Raw genomic sequence first — 23,088 nt, 5'->3', positions numbered from 1 at the left:
CTCAATGCTTGCAACTTACTCTCAGTTTCAGGGAAAAGGTGTGTGTGTGAGTGTGTGTGTATATGTGACTGTGAATGTGTGTACATGTGTGAATATATGTATATGTGTGTATGTGTATACTGTGGGTGTGTATGTGTATATATGTGTGTATTATATATGTAAATGTATGAGTGTGTATGTGTATATGTGAGTGGGTATCTATGTGTAAATGTGTATCTATGGACTTACCTCAAAGCTTGGGCTTCCCTGATAACCTCAATGGGTAAAGAACCTGCCTGCAATGAGGGAGACCTGGGTTGGATCCCTGGGTTGGGAAGATTCCCTGGAGAAGAGAAAGGCTACCCATTTCAGTATTCTGGCCTGGAGAATTTCATGGACTGTATAGTCCATGGAGTCTCAAAGAGTCAGACACAACTGAGCAACCTTCACTTCACTTCACTGTGTATGTATGAGTGTGTATATGTGTGTGTGTGTAAACATGCATGTATATGCATGTGTGTATATGTGTGGGATGTGTGTGAGTGTGAACAGAGATAAGAGTGTGTGAGCAAAGGTTAACATTGGTGAATCCAAGTAAACGGCATGGGGGTGTTCACTGGGTTATCCAGAAGTTTCTGCAGATTCTAAATCCAAACGAAAAGTCAGGAAACATGAGAAAGTCCCTGGGAAGCAGGGTCACAGCAGGAGAGGCTGCAGTCACTCTGGAGGCCCCTCGCATGGGGGGAGCATCTCTGAAACCCAGACCCTGATGGGGTCCTACTCCCGCGAGAGGTGCGGGTGTGCTGCACTGGAGAGGCTGGGACTCCTGACACCGCGAACCTCGGCGCTCCCATCTGCCCCTTCCACAGCAAGAGGGCACCTTCTGTTCCAGGTGGGAGCTGCTCTGATGAAGGGGAAGCTTCTTGAAACACCAGGATCAAATCATGATGACGTCATTAGTGCTCCCACCTGCCCCTTCCCCAGCAACAGGGCACCTTATGTTCCAGGTGGGAGCTGCTCTGATGACGGCCCTTCGGGGAAGCTTCTTGAGACACCAGGATCAAATCATCATGATGTCATTAGTGTGGCTGCCCTGCCCAGCTGTCCAGACAGCACCAGCAAAGGCATCAACACTGAAAACCACACTGAGGCTGGGAAGGGGACTTCAGGGGGCACCCTTCTTCTGTGGCCTGACCCTCAGAGAGTCTGCAGGCCACTCTTGCACGTGGCATATCACACACACCAGAGGACACTGGGACAGGCACAGCCTTGCTCGCTAGACAGAAAGGGCTCTGTCCACCACCCTTGGGCAGACCCCAGCCGTCAACCACGTTCCCCTCCCAGTGCTGGCTCTCAGTAGAGGGCATCTGGCACTGTCTGGAGAAAGGAGATTTTCGATCATCACAGTCAGGAGATGCTCCTGGGTAGAACAACCTAGAATGCACAGGATGGCCACCCCATCCACAGCGCCAAGGGTGAGGAGCTCTGCCGGGTGGTCACCTCGGTTACCACTTGCACCAGGCTGCTTCCACACCTCTGGCCTTCACATCTGCTGGTCCCTCAGCCTAGAACATTCTTCCCTGTTCACTGCTCACTGCTGTAGCATTACCCTCTGAAGACCGTGTTTGCACACTGACCCGAATCTCCTCCACTCATGGCACGGCCCTGGTTGCACCCAGGTGTCTGTGCATCTGGTTCCACCTCCACTCTGGAAGCTTCCTGAGGGCAGCCACAGGGTGAGGGTCAGGCCTGCGTGGGCCCCAGGCAGCCCTATTCTCAGACATACTAAAATGGAACCGCATCTCCCACTGAACAGAATTCTCGTCTAACTCCTTAGAGGGGGATGACCCTTCTTCTTTTTCAGGCCTCCAGTATTTTTGTGGACCCCTGAAAACCCTGGAGACTGTAGGCTCTGCGCTGCAGGACCTGGTGAATGAAACACTGCTGCCGGTCACACCTGGAGCTCCATGTACAGTGGAGGGAATGAACAGATTTCAGATTCACTTGGGAACCACGTGGGAAGGAAGCCCCCAACCCCAGAGAATCCTCACCTCAGAGAGTGTAAGACATCAAGGAACTGAAGAAGCCTGCATGCATAGATTATTTAACTTGTCATGACTGGATTGGTAAAAGGCATCTGTCAAAAGCTTCTGGTTTAAAAAAAATGTCTCTCCTGCAAAGTTGGCCTGATTGGTAGAAAAGTGCCCAGCTCACACTGTCTCTTCAAGTCCTTTTTACTGCTAAGCAAGGCTACCTGGCAGGCTTGCTCTAACAGCCTCTGCAGTTCAGCCAGCACAACACAAACAGGAAGGGACCTCAGAGCTGGGGACGCTTCCACGGCTGCACTGGGACACTCCGATCCTGGGCAAAGTCCTCCAGCTCTGACAGAGGGGCGTGCAGGTGGTGGCTTTATCCCTGCACAGTAGGGGGACAAGGACAGGAAGAAAGAGAGGCATCTTCTGACCCAATTTAAAAAGAGGTCCTTTCTTCCTTCCCAGGGAACAGCTGGAGCCCTGGAACCTGGCCAGGCCAGAGCCTGAGACCTGAAGTCAGGAACCAGCGTGCCAATGGAATCCGGCTCCAGGTCTTCCTGATTCAGTCTGACCTTCGGCCTCTTGCAGGTCCCCAGGGGGTGGGTAATGCAGACTGCAGAGCCCTTGTCTATTTAGGGATGGGTGCCAGGACAGGAACCCTCAGCTCGCAAATGGGTGCATGCCCCCCTCCCACACTTTTGGGCAGGACCTCTCAGGCTGCATGACCTTCACTGAGGGCTGGGCACCTGGCAATGTCAAAAGCCCACCTGTGCAGGCTGGCGGCAGAAGGACACTTCTCTTCTGTGAAGGACATCTGTGATAATCCCAGCATGCTGACAACCTGCTACCCACCCCCTAGGGAAAAGTCAATTTGCATTGCTGGTCAGTCTTCTTAGGGGTGGGGCTGAAGTCAATTTGGGGCTGACAACCCACTACCCACCCCCGAGGGAAAAGTCAATTTACATTGCTGGTCAGTCTTCTTAGGGATGGGGCTGAAGTCAATTTGGGGCCGGAAGGACCAGCTCCAAGCCTAATAATCCCAGGGCAGGAGTCTGGCCAGATTTCACAGACCTTGGGTCACCTCCAGAGAAAGAAGCCAGAATGGAAATTTCAACCCACGAAGCTCCATCAACTCCACTGCCCACAGCTATGCCAACTCTCGCAGGGTCACCATTTAAAACATTAATTAAATTGGGAAACTGAACAGTGTTGCTTGCTTGCTTGTTCTTCTTAAGAAGACGGGGGAAAACTGACACAGGGCTGTTTATCAGGACCTGTGTAAATTCCCTTCACTCAGCCACATGGACTCATTCATACAACCTCCTGCTGAAAGCAACCAGCCTTGTTCTCAGGGGCAAGCCCAGGCAAGGTGGCCCAATTTTTCTAGTGCCTGCCAGCAGGCTGGCTGCTTCTGCCTTTGCCCCTACTCTCCTACCATCCCTTCCCTCTGCTGAAGTGTCCGATAATTGGTTCAAATAAATAGGCTTCCCAGGCCAGGCTCACTGCATCCCCTCAGAAGGGGGCCAGGAAGGCCTCCAGCTTCCTGTTGTGAGAATTAGGTCATTAAACCAACTGGGCTGCTGGCAGGGCGAGGGCTCGGTGCCCTGTCACGGCCCAGGGTCAGCCCCCTCCTCACTGTCCGGCTCTGGAAATGGGGGTCCTCGGGACCCAGCTGAGAGGCCCCAGGCCCAGCCTCCTGTGTGAAACTTCTTACAGACTCTTAGAATAGGAAGTTTTAGGATTACTGCCTCTTCTTTCCTATAAACTTTCAGCATACAGGTATGTGCTAATTTGCATTAAAATAAAGCTATGTTTGTCTCCCTGGAAAACATATCCACACTACCGCAATACGCTGCAAACCTTCATCACACCCTCGTGTCACAGAAGTGCACTGTTTGTTTGGATAACTGCTTCTGCTCCATTTCACAGCCCGTGACCTTCCCTCTCCTTTCCCTCTAGCCACTTCAGAACAAAAAATAATCTGAGGAAAGAGGAAACCTCCCCCTAAGGGGCTGCTGAAGACTCAGTTTCCTTCCTCCCTAAATGTTTAACAAGCTGCTGATCAAAATAAAAAATATTTTAAACAGAATCTACATGCGTTTATTCCATTAAGTCACTGGGGAAGTAGCATGAAGATGAGGACTTCTGATGTGTAGCAAGACTTGTCCAGTCTGGAGGCAGGGAGGCTGGAGGCTGGAGAGGAGAGGGAGACAATTGGGGAAAACACAGCACCCCAAAGAGCAGGAATCCACCCACAGTCACCTGCTCAGGGCCAAGGGCACTGCAGAAAAGCTCAGAACTATCCCCTTTCCCAGTGGGATGGACACAACCAACCAGACCAGTGGAGAGGAGGAAATCTTTTCCCTTCTTTCCTCCTAGAGTCTTTGGCTGGCCTAATAATTATACTGACATAAGACATCAAAGGGACTTCCCTGATGGCTCAGCAGGAAAGAATTTGAGGAAAAAAAAAAAAAAAAATCTACCTGCAATGCAGGAGATGTGAGTTCGATCCCTAGGTTGGGAAGATCCCCTGGAGAAGGGCATGGCAACCCACTTCAGTATTCTTGCCTGGAAAATTCCATGGACAAAGGGGCCTGGCTACAGTCCATGGGGTTGCAAAGAGTGGGACACAACAGAGCACACGCAGGCAGGCAGGCAAGACATCAAGGGAAAAAAATTTAACTTCTTATGTAGAGAGCCTCAATATAAGGCTTGAAGAAGTGACCAGAGCAACCACCTTTTGTATCTTTTAGACAAAGGAACAATAAATTTGTGCAGAATTGACAAGACCAAGAGGTTTGGGCTTGGAGCAGTAAACAAGTGAGAAAATTAACAACTAACAGCCTTCTCAGCCTTGAACTCCCTGTCTCTGGTGATAAGGACAACTTCCATTCCCTATACGGGGAAGGTACGTTTCACGTGGGAGATTTATTTCCTGCTTTCACGGGAATAAAGAAGGGTCAGGGTGTCTTTCTTGCACCGACTATTTCTCAAGCAACTTTAACTCCAAATAATCAATACGCCAAAGTGGTATATGTAGGGCTGGCTTATTCTGCTCCCCTGCACTCGGCACACCCAAACAATCCAGTTCAGAAGCCAAGTCCCCATCAGCCATTTGTAATGACATCCTCCATTCCCAAAGCCATGAAACCATTAGTCACCAAGTTGCAGAGAAGGGGAAGAAGCTTCTAGCAAAACTGACCTGTGAGTGTTTCCCTGGGCAAACAGACTCCTGGTTTTACAGGCCAGCTACTCACCCAAGACTGTCACATTTCATGAAACGAAACCCAGGAGCCTTTCACAAGCCCATGCCCACAGAATGCAAGCAGAACCTGACCTTTTGCAAAAACTCTCAACTGAGAGAAAAAGCTTCTCTGAAGGTTAGGGAGAGAGAGAGTTTCATTATACTACAAGTTAGTTGGATGGTATTCCTGAGGATTAAGACTTCAAGTCTCAGAGAACTAAAGTTCCTCACAGGTTTACTCGGAGCATATGACATAATGTTAAAAACAGAACAAAAACTACAGGCACCAATGCACACTTGTTCTGCATCTAGAAAAGTCTTATGAGTCTGCCAGACAGATAAGTCATAAGATTTCCAAGGTCAAAATTAATAACTCACCCCCCAAAAGAAGTTCCTACAAGAAATGGAAATCAAGGACTGTGCATGCCATAAAAGAAGGGGAGAGGAACTTCCCTGGTGATCCAGTGGCTAAGACTCCACACTCCCAATGCAGGGGGCCCGGGTCTGATCCCTGGTCAGGGAACTAGATCCCACATGCGGCAACTAAGAGTTTCACATGCCACAGCTAAAGATCCCACATGCCACAAGGAAGACCCAAGACTCCAAGTGCTACCACTGAGACCTGGTACAGCCAAATAAATCAAATAAATAAAGTTAAAAAATAAAGCAAGCAAGTTGCAGATATCAGATACTCTGCTAAACATCTTACCACTCACCTCCTAAGGTCATGCTCTGACGCTGCTCCAATACCATTTCCCCCACTCAAGTAATTTACTACTGACCCAGTGGTGTTCTCTGATGTATGGCCCACATCCACCTCTCCCAACCACACCCCTCACTTTGGCCTGGGCCGGCTTTTAATCTAGAATCCAACAGAAGATCTCACCTTCCCTTGGTTCCCACGCTCATTCCTCTCCCTTAGCCCCCACGCTCATTCCTCTCCCTTAGCCTAGAATGTTCACCAGCTTTTCTTTGTCTTATCATGATGTTAACAATTTTTAAAAATCAAGGACCATTGTCTCTTTGTCCAGTTTTCCTTAGAACTGGAGTAAAGATAGATATTTTGGCAAGAAACAACTGTAGCTGATGTTGCCCACGTCCCACTGGAGGCACACAATGCCAATCTGCCCCGTGTCTGGTGATGCCAGATTTGTGGATCACTCTATTACAGAGCAAAGTTTTAAATGTACAAAAGAGAGAGTAAGTAGACTAAAAGAAAACAGTAGAAGGAAATAACACAAAATGAAATCTAGAAGTTATAAGATTAAAGATTTTAAAATCTGATTACATAAAAATCAAAACTCTCTGCATAGAAAAAACAATATAATCAAAAGCACAATGACAGACTGTGGAAATACATGTGACATATGTCACAGCCATAGGACAAACTGCTGTAATATATGAAGAACGCCTACAGATCAAGAAGAAAAAGACTGCCAACACAAGAAATAATGGGCAACAACATAACAGATTGCTCTTAAAGATCTGAAATGATACTCTATTTCCTCATCAAGAAATTAAATTTAAATTATAATGATATACCACTTCCTTCCTATCAGATTAGCAACAAAGCATGGAAGAAAGAGCTATTTCTGCATAATTTTGGTGCGCATATAAAATGTTACCATGGAGGCCAACTTGGCAAAGTAAAAATTTAAACAGATGTACCCTTTGCTCTGGGGCTTCCCATGTGGCTCAGTAGTAAGAATCTGCCTGCCAGTGCAGGAGACACGGGTTCCATCCCTGAGTTGGGAAGATCCCCTGGAGAAAGGAATGGCTACCCACTCCAGTATTCTGCGTGGACAATCCCATGGACAGAGGAGCCTGGTGGTCTACAGTCCATGGGGTCCCAAAAGAGTCGGACACGACTTAGCGACTAAACAATAACACAACTTTTGCTCTAACAGACTGTAAAAATTTATCCTACAATACACTTATATAAAAGCACAGAGATATAAGTAGAAGAGCATTTCTTTTTAATAGTAAAAGAAGATAGGGAGTTTTGCGGTGCTGTAGGGGTTGAGATTATGCAGTTTCACTGCTGTGGCCCATTATACCTGCAGACTGAGATCCTGCAAGCCACATGGTACAGCCAAAATGAATAAACGACGACAGAAAACTTAAATACTCGGCAACAGGGGACATTGAAAAAAATTAAAGTATAAGCAATCAAAAGAATGGCAGGGAACCATTAAAAGGAGTGAGGTAGTTGTAAATGACCTCAGGCAGTAACTTAACCTCTCTGCACCTCAGTTTACTCACCTGCAAACTGTGGAGAATAATAGCATTTAGTTCATAGAGTTGTTGTGAAAAATAAATGTGTCAACATAAGTAAAGCACTTTTAACGATACCCAGCACACAGGAAGTAAAGAGGTATTAGCCAGACGAAAGCAATGGTGATGATAGTAGAATGGAATGCTGGGTTCCAATGTTTAGTGTGAAATGAAAAAGATAAGGTGAGTATTACAGTGTGGGGAAAAAAAAACAGGGCAAGTCAGGCGTGTGTGCGGCCAATGTGTACCTTATGCACTTGTACATGTAGGAGCCTCTTGTTAAGATGAAAAAGACAGCCACTACCTTTTTCGGCTTTCGGCTAGGAGGAGGCGAAGGTGCAACTTTCTTCGGTCGTCCCGAATCCGGGTTCATCCGACACCAGCCGCCTCCACCATGCCGCCTAAGTTCGACCCCAACGAGATCAAAGTCGTGTACCTGAGGTGCACCGGTGGGGAAGTCGGTGCCACGTCTGCCCTGGCCCCCAAGATCGGCCCCTTGGGCCTGTCTCCAAAAAAGGTCGGTGATGACATAGCCAAGGCAACTGGTGATTGGAAGGGTCTGAGGATTACAGTGAAACTGACCATTCAGAACAGACAAGCCCAGATTGAGGTGGTACCTTCTGCTTCTGCCCTGATCATCAAAGCCCTCAAGGAACCACCAAGGGACAGAAAGAAGCAGAAAAACATTAAGCACAGTGGAAACATCACTTTTGATGAGATCGTCAACATTGCCCGGCAGATGCGGCACCGGTCTCTAGCTAGAGAACTTTCTGGAACCATTAAAGAGATCCTGGGGACCGCCCAGTCTGTGGGCTGCAATGTTGATGGCCGCCACCCTCATGACATCATAGATGATATCAACAGTGGTGCAGTGGAGTGCCCAGCTAGTTAAGAACTGCAAAGAAAAAAGAAAAATAAAGGATCATTTGACAACCAAAAAAAAAAAAAAAAAAAAAAAAAAAAAAAAAAAAAAAAAAAATAAAAAAAGAAAAAGACAGCCACTAACACACATCTTTTTCGAGGCATCTCTTTCACCAATTAGCCTTTTGAGTTCTGTACTATGTATATATTACCTACTCAAAAAAAGAAAAAAACACAAAAAAAGGTGTTCTTTTTAAGGAGGTGAAACAGGATCAGAAAAGGAGAATAAACAAAAGATCTCCCCCAGGTGGCCCAGTGCCATGACTGATGTTGAGCATTTAAGCTCTGCCACCACCACTGCTCACAGGCTGTGAGACCCCTTTCTCTTCCTTGGAGACAGGAAGCCACTGTGGACAGCCAGCACTCAGAGCAGGGGTTAAGTGATGGGCATGTACCATTTCTCAGGTGGCGGCGGACAGCTTCCCCCAGGGAGGGATGAAGGACTCTGCTCCACCATGTCCCACTGTAATCTTCAGGCAAGTAGAGCTGGGGCCCTGGAGAAACCCCACTACCACCTCAAGCCAGCTTACTAGCCTGTAGGCCCCACCCTGTTCCCCCTACAAATTACCAGCACCCCTTCTTCATGCCACTTCGGCGACTGGCCATAGAGCACATGCTCAGGAACAGTGCTCCCACAGGTCTGAGGTCATAGCCTAGTGGGCCTGAGCATGGCGATTTCTCTATCACCTTCTGTTCCTTCCTTAGTAAGACTGAATCAGGGGCTCAGAACTATCACCTCGTCTTTAAAATCTCCGGATCATGTTGACAGCACCTATGGTTCTGTGTATTTAAAACACATTCCTCCATCCCCTACTCCCTTCTGCATGAGAAACACAAAATTTTAAATGGAAAATCATTCAAATACCCTCTCCCTGGAGAGAATGGAAGAAACCTAGAGGGTCCAAAACCCATTTTAGTTCACATTCCTGTAGCAGAAGAACATTCTGCAAGGATAAGGGTCAGGATGAATCTGTCAGAAGCCAGGGCTGCCTGGGGCAGGGGGCTGGGAGGCCTTGGTCTGGGCAGGGAGGTCAAGGCTAACCCATCTCCTTGGAAACTGAGCCCCTGGTTCCCCCGGTGATTCAGCAGGAAGAAAAAGGGTGGGGCCCACACTGTGAAAGGTGTCTGAATCCAAAAGGGACCTGACCCCTGAAGGAAGAAACCCCCCCACACACACAGCCCCCCACCAGCTTACAGAAGCCAGAATTGAAGAACGTGAAGGCGGTAACTTCATCTGTTTGGGAGTTGTTATTCAGTTCAGGGACAGGAACCACAGGATTCCAGCAGCAGGAAACATGTGGGCTGGATACTCAGGAGATGCTCAGGCCTGAAAAAGCCTTAATTGGAACTGGTTTCCCAAAGCCTCCCACCCAGCTCTCCATGTGGGAGGAGAGATAGAAGTGGGTCACATTCTCCCAGCTGAACTGGCGTCACCGTGGGCTCTGACCACACGTGAACAAGTCCGGGGGCACAGAGTGGCCTGGTCTCCTCGCCAGGCCGGTCATTTCCTCCTGCTCAGATGCTGGATGGCTCTGAGGCCCTCCAGACTGAAGGGGCAGCTGGTTGGCACCAGGAGGGCAGTGACACCGAGGGGGCTGGGGGAATGAACATCGCCCAGGAGCGCAGCCCCATCCTGGCGCCTTCCTTGCTCTCAGAATGTCTGCAGGCGCCTCTGCCAGCCTTGAGTCCTCTCTACTCCAGCTCCTGCCTGAGGGCGAGTAGACGAACACAGGGTGCTTTTCTAGGACCTGCCAGGCCTCCCTTGACTGGGCTCTTTGGAGGGAACACGAGGCCTGGGGCTGGGCAGACTTGGGGAAGAACCCTCCTCTACCCCACTCTACATATACTGGCCCTCAGTGAGGTGCATAGACACAGGTGTCCCTGGCTTCATGCCGAGAGCACCGATGCAGCCAGCCCCACAGTCCACCTGCTGCCATAAACCTGTGTTCCAAAGTTGGCAGAGGGAGGCCTGGCAGGTAGGGAGAGATTCTGGAGAGCCAAGGTCTGATGGACTTTTCACAAGAAGAGGCACTGAGGACTTCCCTGGTTGGCCGGCGGTTGAGACTCTGCCTGGCAATGTGGGGGACGTGGGTTCAATCCCTGGTTGGGGAACTAAGATCCCACATGCTTCAGAGCAACTAAGCCCACACTCAACAATGAAGACCCAGTGCAGCAAAAAAAAGAAAAGAAAGGCACCAGATTGATGGTATCACTTCAAAACAAAAACTCGGGAAAGAGCTCATCACCATGATCACTCCTCCTGACTTGAACCCAAGTGACAAAGGCTTAAGGCTTTAAGAGGAAACATAGTTCTTACTAACCATGACTGCCAAGGTGCTAATTGTTTCTGCAGATGCCCACACGAGTGCAGCTTTTGTCAACTGCAACATGCAAGGGCTCTAATCTCCTAACTCTTCCCGTGCTCTTCTGGGCAGCCAAGTACAACCTCCACCTTAACATCCGCCCAGGGCAAGTGCCCTTGGGGCCGATGGGGACATCTAGAAATTATGTCCTGACTGCCTCCCACCACTACCCCTGAGAGTTCAAGACACTCTCACCAACACGTTCTTGCTTTATTCACACGGCTCCAACTAGATAATAAACCTCTTGGCCCTAGACTATAAGCTCTGTATGATAAGAACTATTTTTACCCTGTTCTCCACAGTACTCCCAGTGCCTGCCATGGGGCCCGGATCATAATAAAAAGTTTAGTAAATATTTACTAATTGAAAAAGGAGTCATTAGAAGGAAGGAGGAAAAGAAGGACCAGTGGAAGACAGTCATCACGTCTTGGTATCTCGGTGCTCCTGGCTGACATTACAAAGACACCACAGCGGGGATCAGAAACCAAGCCCTGTAAACCCCTTCTCTGCTCTGCCATCAGCAGTCTTCCATCCTGTTATGAGTCAGAGTTTACACACCTGCTTACAGAAGCATCTACGGTACAACATGGACATGAGAAGTGGAGAAACACAGACTTCCCTGGTGGCCCAGTGGTTAAGAATCTGCCTGCAGAAGACACAGGTCCAATCCCTGGCCCAGGAATATCCCACTTGCCTTGGAGCAACTAAGCCCATGTACCACAACTACTGAGCCCATGCTCTGGAACCTGTGAGCCGCAACTACTGAGCCTGCTCATCCTAGAGCCTGAGCTCAGCAACAAGAGAAACCACCACAATGAAAAGCTCGTGTACCACAGCAAAGAATAGCCCCCGGCTACCACAGCTAGAGAAAGCCCGAGCAGCAGCACAGCCAAAAATAATTAAGTAAATAAAAATTTTTTTTAAAATAAGAAAGCAAGAAATGGAGAAACATTCATGACCTTCAGCCTTCAAGAAACTTCGGAAGGAGGAAAACGATGTTTGGTCCAGCGACACCCATCATGGAAGGACACCTTTCCCTCCAGGGACTGTTGTCTTCCTCCTGAAAGGCTTTGTGGAGGATCAGGGCATAATCAGTCCTTTAACAACCTAGTATAACAGCAGTCAGGGCTCCATGCCCTTTCATAAAAGAAGTTCAAAAGCACTTCAGCTCAAACATCATAATGGCCCTGGGAGCTATGAGTATCATTATCTCCATTTACGATGGAGGAAAGTAAGGCAAACGGAGGTTAATTAGCTTGCCCAAGGTCAGAAGAAATGGGGGAAAAAGGCATAGGATTCAAACTCTGCAGCAGCCTCCAGTGTGCTAACTCTGGCCTCCCCACAATGTCACCCACGCTGGGCTTAAGGGAGATGTTTTTTCTTCTCTGTTATTTCTGCTGAAACAGCATCTGATAGGAGGCCCAGAGCTCGCACATAGGAGTGCCATCAATTGAGCTTGAGTCTTGACTCTGTTTTCTGACCCATGCGACCTCAGACAACTTACCTAACCTTTCCAGGCCTCAGCTTCTGAATGTGTAAAACAGTAATAATTCTACTTACCTCAGAAATTAACAGTGAGGACTAAATGAGGAAACATATATAAAATGTCATTATCATTCATTTTCTCATTTTCTAAATGAGTACATATCACTCTCATAATAATAATTAAAAAAAAAAAAACAGTTACATGAGAAAAAGGTGGCACCCACTCCAGGTTTAGTTTCTACAAGGCCACAGATGACATGTGACTGACAGGCAAGTCTCAGTCTGCCAATGAAATATACCAGGTCCCTGAGAGGGACTTGCAACACAGAAGTCCTATATGATTCCTTCTGACTCATGTCAGCCTCTCAAGGTTAGCAGAGCAGACGGCATCTCGGACACTGACAGACAAGTGGATGCCTGAGTAAGGATCTGAAAGGCTGGCCAACTGCCCCCAGTCTCCAGAGGCCAACTCTGGATTCCTGGTGAGCTGAACTCCTGGCTTTGAAACACTATTTCTGAGAGCTCTGCTGAGCTTCTCAACTCTGCTCAGCCCAGGCTGAAGACTGCTTTCTAGGTACCACTGTACTCCTAGATCAAGTGATGTACAGGACTGTAGATCAAATAACCAAACAGGAGGTGTTCAAAGGTGACAGTGTTGCCTGGTGGTACTCAGCAAGAGACTGGAAGAGAAGTGGGAGATGGTGTGAGGGAGGAAAGCTGCCCAGTCAATCTTGATACACTTCCAACAAAGACACTGTGACATGGAATTTCCTGGTGGTCCAGTGGTTAGGGCTCTGCATTCTCACTGCCAAGGGCCTGGGTTCAATCCCTGGTCAGGGAACTAAGATCCCACAAGCTGCGTGGCACAGCCACAAAAGAAAAAGAAAAAAAAAAAAGACTGTGACAAATAGGTGTGTGTGGGTCCCTGATGCACATAAGAGCAGCAGCACTACTCCAAGTTTACACCAGAGTCACGACCACCATAAGAAGCTTTTCCCGATGCAGAGAGAAGCAGAAAATATAGGACGTGCCACTGTACAGGACAAGACGCTAACAGTTGGCGATGCTCATTCACTCAACTCAAGAAATGTTTACCCATTACCTACATACTCAGAAGGAAAAGATGGCTTGAGGGAATCTGCAGGACACATAGACACACACACCTGGACCTTTGTTAACCTAGCTGATGGCTCCCACGCCTCCCAGCTCTCTAGGCCAGAGACATGAGAAACTTGATGAGAATAGACGCCTGAAAGCCTTCCAAAAGCAGGGCAAGGAGAGCATGCTCATTGCTCTTCGTAGTGTCTGGCTCTCTCTCCTGGGATGGACCCCCAGGAAAAGCTCCCATGCAGTGATGTCCCCCTGTTCAGAATTAAAGAGTAAAATCCAAACTCCTCACCGTGGCCACAGATCTAACTCCCACCAGCTTTTAACTCAGCCCACTCCAGCTTCCTTGGGCTTGTTGCCTCTGCTGCCCTCTGCCCATCAGCTAGGTCTCCACTCAAAATTATCTCCTTAGAGACTTGCCTGATGATCCAGTGGCTAAGACTCTGTGCTTCCAATGCAGGGCGGCTGGTCAGGGAACTAGATCCCACAGGCCACAACTAAGAGTTTGCATGCCACAACCAAAGATCCTGCATGCTGCGACCAAGATGCGGTACAGCCAAATAAATAAATAAAAATAAATTTTTTAAAAAAACACCAAAGTTACCTCCTCAGAGCTCACTACAGTTATGACCCAGGCATTCTCCATCTCACTGATCTCTTTTACCCTGCATCTCTTTTCACCATCCTGTTTTATTCACATGTGTACTTGTTTACCATCTGGCTCTCCCACTAGAACATGGATTTCATGCATCTTGGTGATCTTGTTCTTGGCTCAGTTCCCAGCATCTACAACAGTGCCTGGCACATAGTAGATGCTCAATAAGCCATTCAATTTAAGAAATGTTTATTGAGTGCCTACAAACTTTAACAGTAAACCAAAAAACCCCAAAAATCTCTGCCTTAAAAGAGCTTAAATTCTGATGGGAGATAAGAAGTAGATAAATAAATAATGGTGAAATAACAGCTACTGCTTCAACCAAGCCCTTACCAAGGGGCTCAGTGTAGTTCTAAAGCTCTAATAGGTATTACTTAATCTTCCCAACAACTCCATGAAGGAAGTATTAATATTTTATCAATGGGGAAACTGAGGCACAGAGCAGTTAAGTTACTTGCTGAAGGTCATGAAGCTCATGATGGCAGAACCAAGATCCAAACCCAGGTATAGTCCTATGTTTGGACTAGTCCTGTGTTTAGACCTCGGGCTCTGATTAAGAGCTCTGCTTCATATTTGCTGGGTGTTGAATAACTAGCTGCTCAGCACCCTTAGCAGCTGTTCCCTGTAGGCAGGGCTGGAGTGAGAGCCGACCCGTCAAGGAAGGGCTGTCCTGCTCTGTGAGCGTGGTGACATGGAGACTGCTGGGCTGACCCCCGTGTTAGACTCTGGATGAAGAGGAAACTGATGAAAGGACATGGACAGGGCTCCCCTGGTGACTCAGTGGTAAAGAATCCACCTGACGATGCAGGAGACCCAGGTTCAATCCCTGATCCAGGAAGGTCCCACCTGCCGCAGAGCAACAAAGCCCATGTGCCCCTACTATTGAGGCAGTGCTCTAGACCTGTGCTCTGCAACATGAAAAGCCACTGGAATAGAAGCCTAACCACCACAGCTAGACAGCAGCCCCGCTCACTGCAACTAGAGAAAAGGCCAGAGCAGCAACGAAGACTTAGCACAGCCATAAATAAATAAACGCATTTTTCTTTTTAAATTAAAAAAAAAAGAAAATAGATGAGGTCAGCATTCCTGGGCTCTAGTTTCAGGTGCTGTGAAACACCCAGGCAGGTCGACCAGTACTTGATGAGTGTACTTTGGGGGCAGGATCTAGATGCTGTGAGAGATGGAAAGCTGAGTCCAGTAGAAACCCTGGCCTCAGAAAACCTAGGGTTATGCACCTGCACATGAAGCTGAAAGAGAGGTAGAAAGTAACAGGTGCCATTAGCAAGTGTATAGACTGGTATGGGATTTCAAAAGAGTTACTCAGGGGACTAGGTCCAGAGGCTAAAACTCCACGCTCCCAATGCAGAGGGTCCAGGTTCAACCCCTGGTCAGGAACTAGTTCCCACATGGTGCAACTAAGAGGTCTCATGCCTCAACTAAGAATTCGCATGCTGCAACTAAAGATTCCATGTGCAGCAAAGAAGATCCAAGATCCTGACTGCCACAACAAAGACCTGGCATAGCTAAACAAATAATTTTAAACAATAAATATTAAAAACAACAACAACAGTTACTCAGTCTCTGGGGGCTAGGGGTGCCCAACCTTAAGAGGGGCCTGGCCTACATAACCCTCACGGTCCTCTAGCTCAGAACCTGTTCTGACAGCACAGATTTGGAGCGGCATGGAGACCCAAGTTTTATTCCGATTAATGGTTCAAGTTCATGGCCACTGAGCAGTTCTCCCACCCACCTCGAGATCAGTCGCAACCTCTTTGGGGAACATCGTACAGCAGTGGGAGGGCAATCATGCTCTCATTTAAATAATGCAGCCGGATGTGGGAATGAAGTCCAGTGCGTGCTGCCCTCCTCCTCCTCCTCGAAATGGTTTTTAAGCCCACAAACCCTCTTCCCTTCAGGAAGGGGTGATCCATCTGTGAGCACCTTGTGAGAATGTGGAGACCTAGTCACCCTGTTCACGTCAGGATCTCTAGAGTCTAGAACAGCATCTGGCTCACAACAGGTGTTAAGTAGGGTTTACTGAGCTAAACCAGAGCATAGCCAGGTCTAGAAATTCTCTGCCAGACATCTAAGTCTCAGTCGGTGTTCCCTGAAGTTTCGCTCTCAGTCTCTCCTTGAGGGATCAGACTGGTTTCATCTCTTCTGCTACCACTACCCTGGTTCAAGCCACTGTCATCTTTTGCCCAGCAGTTCCAATGGCCAGTCTCCCAACTAGCACCCTTGCCTCTACCTGCCAGGTTAGTCCCTGCTAACCTGACAGCAGGGACAGCTTAGACACGTTTGGTACACCAGAGAGGCAGACATGTGGGGTCTAAAAGAGGCTGGGTATCCAGACTTAGGTGTCTTGGTTACCAGGTGCAAGAAAAAGGAAGGTGGCTGGGGTGGGGATGATGGCAATCATCCCTGCTCCTTACAATGCAATCTCCATATGGAGGCCAGCATGATCTTTCAAAACTTAGATTTTATCACCTCTCTGCTTAAATCCTCAAATGATTTCTAACTGCACTTGGGGGGAAAAAAAAACCAAACTGGTTCTTCCCACCTTCACAGCACTTACCACTACTAAACTTACTTTGTCCGCTAATTTATTTACCCCTTTCTCTTAAGAATGTCAGCTACAGGAGGGCAGGGCCTATGTCTCCAGACTCCAGTGCCTGGAATACCACATAGGAAGCTCTCATAACTGAATAGATTAATCTCCATCCCAGGGAGGCGACTTGTATATACGAGGGCCACTCACTCCACCAGGAAACCATGAATGACACACTGGCACTTTATAATGCGAATTCCTGCTTTAAACCAGGGGAATCTTGGTCTCTCTGGACACTTTACTGGCCCAAGAGATCAGTATTACTTAGAGTCTAAAGTCCAGTAGTTGCAGCAGGGAGCTAAGAGTCAGAAACTAAGGACTAACTCTGACTTGCCTCCAGGTCCCTTAGCCACACACCCAATGCCTCATTTTACCCAGCAGTCGGCCAGGCACACTTTCCTAAGTTGTGTGAGTGACAGGAGACAATTAACAGTGCTAGCATACTTGATCCTCGGACAGGAGGTGACGCAAGCCTCACATCGCGTTATTTGTAAAACTCTTGATTTGCAGCCAACACAGGTCTCCTGGGCCTTCCCAGGGGCTAACCTGACAGCAGGGACTGTTGAGACACGTTCTGCACACCAGAGAGGCAGACGTGGGGCCTAAAAGAGCCTGGGTATCCAGACCGAGGTGTCTTGGTCACCAGGTGCACCGGAAGGTGGCTGGGGTGGGGATGATGAGGAGAAGGCGATAAGTGCTGTTTGGGGCTCCCCGTGGTCAACCCTGCAGGTTCACAGAGACATGCCCGCCATACAGGCGAGACATGTGCCTACAACGTGCCCCTTCCAGGAACACTCACGGGGCACACGACAGTTCAGCCAGACTAGAGTGAGGAAGAGCGACCCAGGGGCCAGACCTTGGCAGCATTTAGTTTGGGGAAATACCGGGGGCTCTTTACAGAGGGTCAGTCAGGATGCTAAAGCGGGGTGCAGGTGAGGAAAGAGACAAGAACGCGCGGGACCTGAGGCGGATAGGCGGCGACAACCACGCCGACGCGGTGGGGTGAGCAAGAGTGGATGGCTCGGACACCTGTGGAGGCGACCCCCGGGGGAGGAGAGGTTGAGGACGGCTGGATGGTGGTCTGCCGCGGGATCGGGGGCGGGGGCGGCGAGCGGCCGGAGGCAGCGGCGGCCAGGCGGGGCAGGAAACCCGGCCCAGACCAGGGTTCCGTGCCGGTGGTCCGGCCGGTGGGTCCCAGTCGGGTCGGGGGCACAGTCCACGGCCCCTCCCCGGGAGACAAAGGGCTGGTTGCTCCCAGAGCCGCGGAGCGGCGCGGGCCCGGGCGCTGCGGGTGCGGGCCGGCCTCGGCGCTTACCTGGGCCGCCCGACCCGGCCAGGCGGGCGGGGGCTGCGGGTCCGAGAGCGGCGCGCGGCGGCCTGTTCCGGGACGCGCACAGCCCGAGCAGCCGCGACGGCACCAGCGGCAGCGGCAGCGGCAGCAGCAGCAGCAGCGGGAGCGGCCGCCTCAGCCTCCGCCTCCCTCTCCGTGAGTCACCGCGGCGCGGAGGGAAGGAGGCGCCAGGCAGCCGGGGGAGGGACAGGCGGAGAGGGCGGCATCTGGCTCCGCGCGGGCGACGGAGGCGCGGTCACGGCAACGCCCCGGGGTGGAGGATGGCAGAAGGCCGGCGTAGGGGCGCGGTCTGACGATGTAACGGGCGTGGCCTGAAACTCTCAGTGGCTCTCATTGGTTAAGTGGGCCAATGGGGCGGAGCTCTCAGCTGAAAGGTGGGTGCTGCGGAGCTCTCGGGCAAGCTCATTGGGCCCTTCGGAAGTGGGCGGGGCAAGTGGCCCTGGGGCGGAGCCACGAGATGGGCGGGTGGAACCCGGTTGCGGGTAGGGCCTAGAGGCTCTCAGAGCAAACGGGTGGAGCGGGTCTGGGGTTGGTAAGGGAGGAGGGGCGGGGGCTCCGAGGGGGAGGCGGCCTAAGGGCGGAGCCCGGGCTAAGGATGGAGCCGGCGTTGCGGTAAAGCAGCTCTACATGTCCCTAGCTGCTCCAGAAGCACAGTGATCCCGTAAAAATAATGGCCTCTCCCACACACGCGTCTGGGTTTAAAAATGGGAGCGGCCACACGAGGCGGAATCCTTAGCAAGACCCGTTTACTCAGGACCCCTGAAAAATCTGAAATGGACAAGGTTGCAAAACATTTAGAGGCGTGGTCTTCCTGGGTCTTGGAACTGGATATATTGCTACCTTTGAAGCAGTTGGGCCCACTCTTGAACTGGGGGCCTGTCTAACCTGGATCCACCGAACCCCGAGAGCCCAGGGATGGGCCTCTGTGGGTCTGTTAAACTTAGAATATCACATGTAGTGATAGTGAATGCATTTGGTGGGGGTGGTGGGTAGAGAAGGTTGCCCTTGGTTAAAATGTTGCTATAGAAAGTCTGACTCGATCTGCTCTAGAGAGTATAAAGAGCCTCCTTTAGGCAAAATAAGAATTGCCCTGAACACCCAGCTTCCCTTTTAAAGGGACGCGTGTCTTCAAGCGTGGTCTCACTTTCAACATTTAACTTAACAATTGCATAGTGCGACACTAACAGTTTTAGAGGCCTTACTGTGCCGCTTTCCCCAGTCTTTCTGCTCCTTTTCTGTCCTATCCTCTTCCACTTCCCTCATTTTTCTTCCCCTTCCCTATGCAAGAAGGATATAATTTTTTTCCTGTTATATTCTCTAATGCCTATATTACTTTTGATTTAATAACTTTTTTTTTACTTACAATTGAGGAATATTTTAATTTTATCAAAATAATGAGATTATGAACTTTTAAAGGCCAGAAATAGGTCAATAGTGTCTGTATCTCCCTCGGCATCCAGACTACCATGCCCATAACAAGAGCTCAACCAATATTTCTTTTTTTTTAACCAATATTTCTTTATACAGTTACTAGCTGATCCTTCAAGTTTCACAGAGCATACCAATATAACAAATTTACACATTCAAATTATTTTCATGTAAATATTGATGTTTAAACAAAACAAATTAAAAGTAAACAACTTGCTTGGTTATTCAAGACAATGTATAAATTCTATTTCAGAAAAAGGTACATGCTTAAGGATAAATGTGGGAAAGGAACGTATTTTAAAAATGTGTCACTGTGAAATAATGGAAGTTTTTTCAAAATTTTCATAAATATATTGTTTATTGTTCAAAATTACAGTAAGTTCATCAACATAGTCAGGCATTCATCCCATCAGCTCAGAGTTGAAAAACTCTGCATCTCCAGATAGCAGGATTACTTCAGGATTAACTCAGCCTCTCCCCATCTGTAGTCTTAGAATGAAACACTGAAGGCTTCGGAGGCAGGAAACATCTGCTAGCTCTGACAGCCCGCCCTGTCTCTGCCCCTTGGGGAACTGCTCCTCGCCACCCTCTACCCACCAGAGGTGCTGACGAGATGACCATTTATAGCATCCTAACCTTTCCCCTCTACAAAAAAAACAAACAGGGAGACATGAACTCAAGCTGGACCAGTCACGTGCTGTGTTCTCTGGACCATTGACTAAGAAGAGGATATGACCTGAGCTGAGCAATTGGAGTCCTTCTCTGAAACTTTGGGTTGTTGTTGTTTGTTTGTTTTGCCCACATAGCATGTGGGATCTTAGTTTCCTGACCAAGGATGGAACCCATGCCCCCTGCATCGGAAGTGCAGACTCTTAACCACTGGACCACCAGAGAAGTCCCTAAAACTTTTATATTAGAAATGAAGGGAAGCTCTTTCTCTCCTATTGAATCAAAAGCTGTAAGGATGTGACCTCAAAAATGTTTACCACCATCATCTGCTCATCTCGTGGAAAATTCTGAAAGAATGAGGCAGTGTAACTGGACAGACAAAGGGACCAATATTTGGAGGGAAGGAAAGTGAAAAGGAGAGAAACCATCATGGTATGTTCCATGGTTTCAGTAGACCTTGTACCAATTCTGCACACACCATCCCACACTTAAGAGGTCCCCAAATAGGTCTTTCCTCCATCAATAGCTGGCCCCACTCCACTGGAGCTGCTTATACTGGAAACTTAAGTGTATCCTCCACACCACAGTCTCCCTTTTCCCTCACATTCAGTCCATGTTGTTTCCACCCCCAGATCATATCTTGACTCTCCCCAATTCCCACCATCTCCATTTCTCTGCTCCAGCATAACCCATCATCAGCTCTCACCTAACTCCAGCACTAACTTCCAAGTGCTAGTTCAGACTTCCCCTACCATCCTCTATCCATTGCCCACACAGCAACTAGAGGGATCTTCTTAAAATGCACTGATCTTGTGACATCTCCACCATTCAATGAGTTCTCTTTGTTTCCCTGATGAAGTTCAGAATCTTTAGCATGGCTACCAGGCCGTGCATGACCTGGCTCCAACCTGACCTTGTTCCACCTTTGCCAGCTGGGCTTCTGCCACACACAAGCCTTCTCCCTATTGCTTGATCACAGAGTACTTCCTTCTGCTTTGGCACATCTGAGTGTACAGCTCCCTTTGCATCAATGGCTTTTCCCCACTTCTCTCCCCTTCACCTGACAAAACATTTGGTTTTCTTTGGTCATTTTCAAGGACACTTTTTCTATTGAAGTATAGCTGATTTACAATGCTTTATGTTAGTTTCTAGTGTACAGCACAGTGATACACTTATATATATATGTGTGTGTGTGGACACACACACACACACTTTTTGCTTTTTTTTACTGCTGAAAAAAAAAAAAGGGAAAATATGTATATGGATATACTTTGGCCACCTGATGCAAAGAGCTGACTCACTGGAAAAGACAATGATGCTGCGAAAGAGTGAAGGCAAAAGGAGTAGAGGGCAGCAGAGGATGAAACGGTTAGATAGCATCACTGACTCAATGGACGTGAATTTGAAGAAACTCTGGAAGATAGTGAAGGAGAAGCCTGGCATACTGCTGTCCATGGGGTTGTAGACAGTCGGGTACAACTTAGCAACTGAACAACAACACATATTTTTCATGTTCTTTTCCATTATGGTTTATTGCAGGATACTGAATATAGTTCCCCGTGCTATAGAGTAGGACCTTGTTGTTTATCTATTTCATATATAGTAGTTTGTATCTGCTAATCCCAAACTAAAGGAAACTTTTCTTGACCGATACTAGGCCAGCCCCAGTCCCAACAGGGCCATAGATTCCAGGAGGATAAGGAAGTCACTGTGAATCACTCTTACCTAGCACAGCATGTGTAGATGCTCAACAAATACTATTGCATGAGTAAATAAGCATGTAAAGACTGCACCCAGGACTTTCCCTTCACTGACAGCCACTCCTATTTCCCAGTCTCCATCTGAGACTCCAGTGCTCCCAACCCTCTTCTCACTCTTCATTCAGTACATTTATGAGTCTATATTTTATTTTTTCAACTTTCAGGAAGGTCTCTCTGCATTCTCGACATATATGTATCTTTCTTATGGTATATTAATTTATCTATTTATTTGTTTTTGGCTGCACTTGGTCTTCGTTGCTGTTTGTGGGCGTTCTCTAGCTGCAGTGGGCAAGAGCTATTCTCTAGTTGTGGTGCGTAGGCTCATTTATGTGATTTCTCCTGTTGCAGAACATGGGTTCCAGAGCTTGAGCTCAGGAGTTGTGGTGCGTGGGCTTAGCTGCCCTACAGCATGTGGAGTATTTCTGGATCAGGGATCAAATCCGTGTCCCCTGCATTGGCAGATGGATTCTTAACCACTGGACCACCAGGGGAGTCCTATGTGTATCTTTAAACAGTTGCTTTCTGGAAGAAAAAGTCTGTCCTCTATGAAAGTCAAAGTGTCAGTCGCTCAGGCATGTCTGACTCTTTGTGACTTCATGGACCGTAACCTGCCAGGCTCCTCTGTCCATGGAATTATCCAGGGAAGAATCCTGGAGCAGGTTGCCATTTCCTCCTCTGGGGGATGTTCCCCCAACCCTTGGATCGATCCCAGGTCTCCTTCATTGCAGGTGGATTCTTTACCATCTGAGCCACCAGGGAAGCCCAAAAGCTTTGTGTTGCCCCTTCTATACCAAAGGGATAACTCTAACAGTAAAATTTTCAGGCCAAGTATGAAACAACAGTGGAGCATCAACAGGATACAGGGAAAGAAAACAGTTTTGAAGTAGTTATGGCAACAGTGGTCCTCAAATTATACCCCATAAGGGGGCCTCCTGCCTACAGGTTGAGCAGGTACAAGTTAAGAATTTGAGAGAAAGAGACTTTGTATTGAATAAAGAAGAGATTTTTTAGTAAAGGAAAAATAAGAACCAACTCTTTGTGTTTTGAAAACCAAATTTTAAACACTAATAATTTTCAGTAATACAGAAAGTTTGTCATCCTGTTTACATGTAACACAACTCTAACTTCTCTGCGGACAGAGAGTGACCAAGGCTAAGCGCACAGCTCAGACAAAGCATGCCACAGCTGCGCATCACTCTCCTTTTCGCCTT

The 23,088-nt window shown here is 48.4% G+C and overlaps 2 protein-coding genes across 2 annotated transcripts in view; one reads left to right on the top strand and one right to left on the bottom strand.

Annotated features, from left to right (window-relative positions):
* The window catches only part of CTNNBIP1 (catenin beta interacting protein 1), a 48,571-nt gene extending 30,332 nt beyond the window's left edge, over positions 1-18,239 (bottom strand). Inside the window, exon 1 of the mRNA XM_065936813.1 lies at positions 17,985-18,239. The gene's annotated coding sequence lies outside the window, so the exon portion shown is untranslated. The remainder of the gene's footprint in view (positions 1-17,984) is intronic.
* Positions 7,844-8,523, top strand: LOC136169054 (large ribosomal subunit protein uL11). The gene has a single exon (XM_065936812.1). It carries the CDS (start codon positions 7,925-7,927, stop codon positions 8,420-8,422), a length of 498 nt encoding a protein of 165 aa, XP_065792884.1. The 5' UTR covers positions 7,844-7,924; the 3' UTR covers positions 8,423-8,523.
* Positions 18,240-23,088: the final 4,849 nt, after the last annotated feature.

This window comes from Muntiacus reevesi, chromosome 5, assembly GCF_963930625.1.
Source record: "Muntiacus reevesi chromosome 5, mMunRee1.1, whole genome shotgun sequence".
NCBI lineage: Eukaryota > Metazoa > Chordata > Mammalia > Artiodactyla > Cervidae > Muntiacus > Muntiacus reevesi.
The sequence above is the reverse complement of the archived record's forward strand: the minus strand, read 5'-3'. Positions and strand labels throughout refer to the sequence as shown.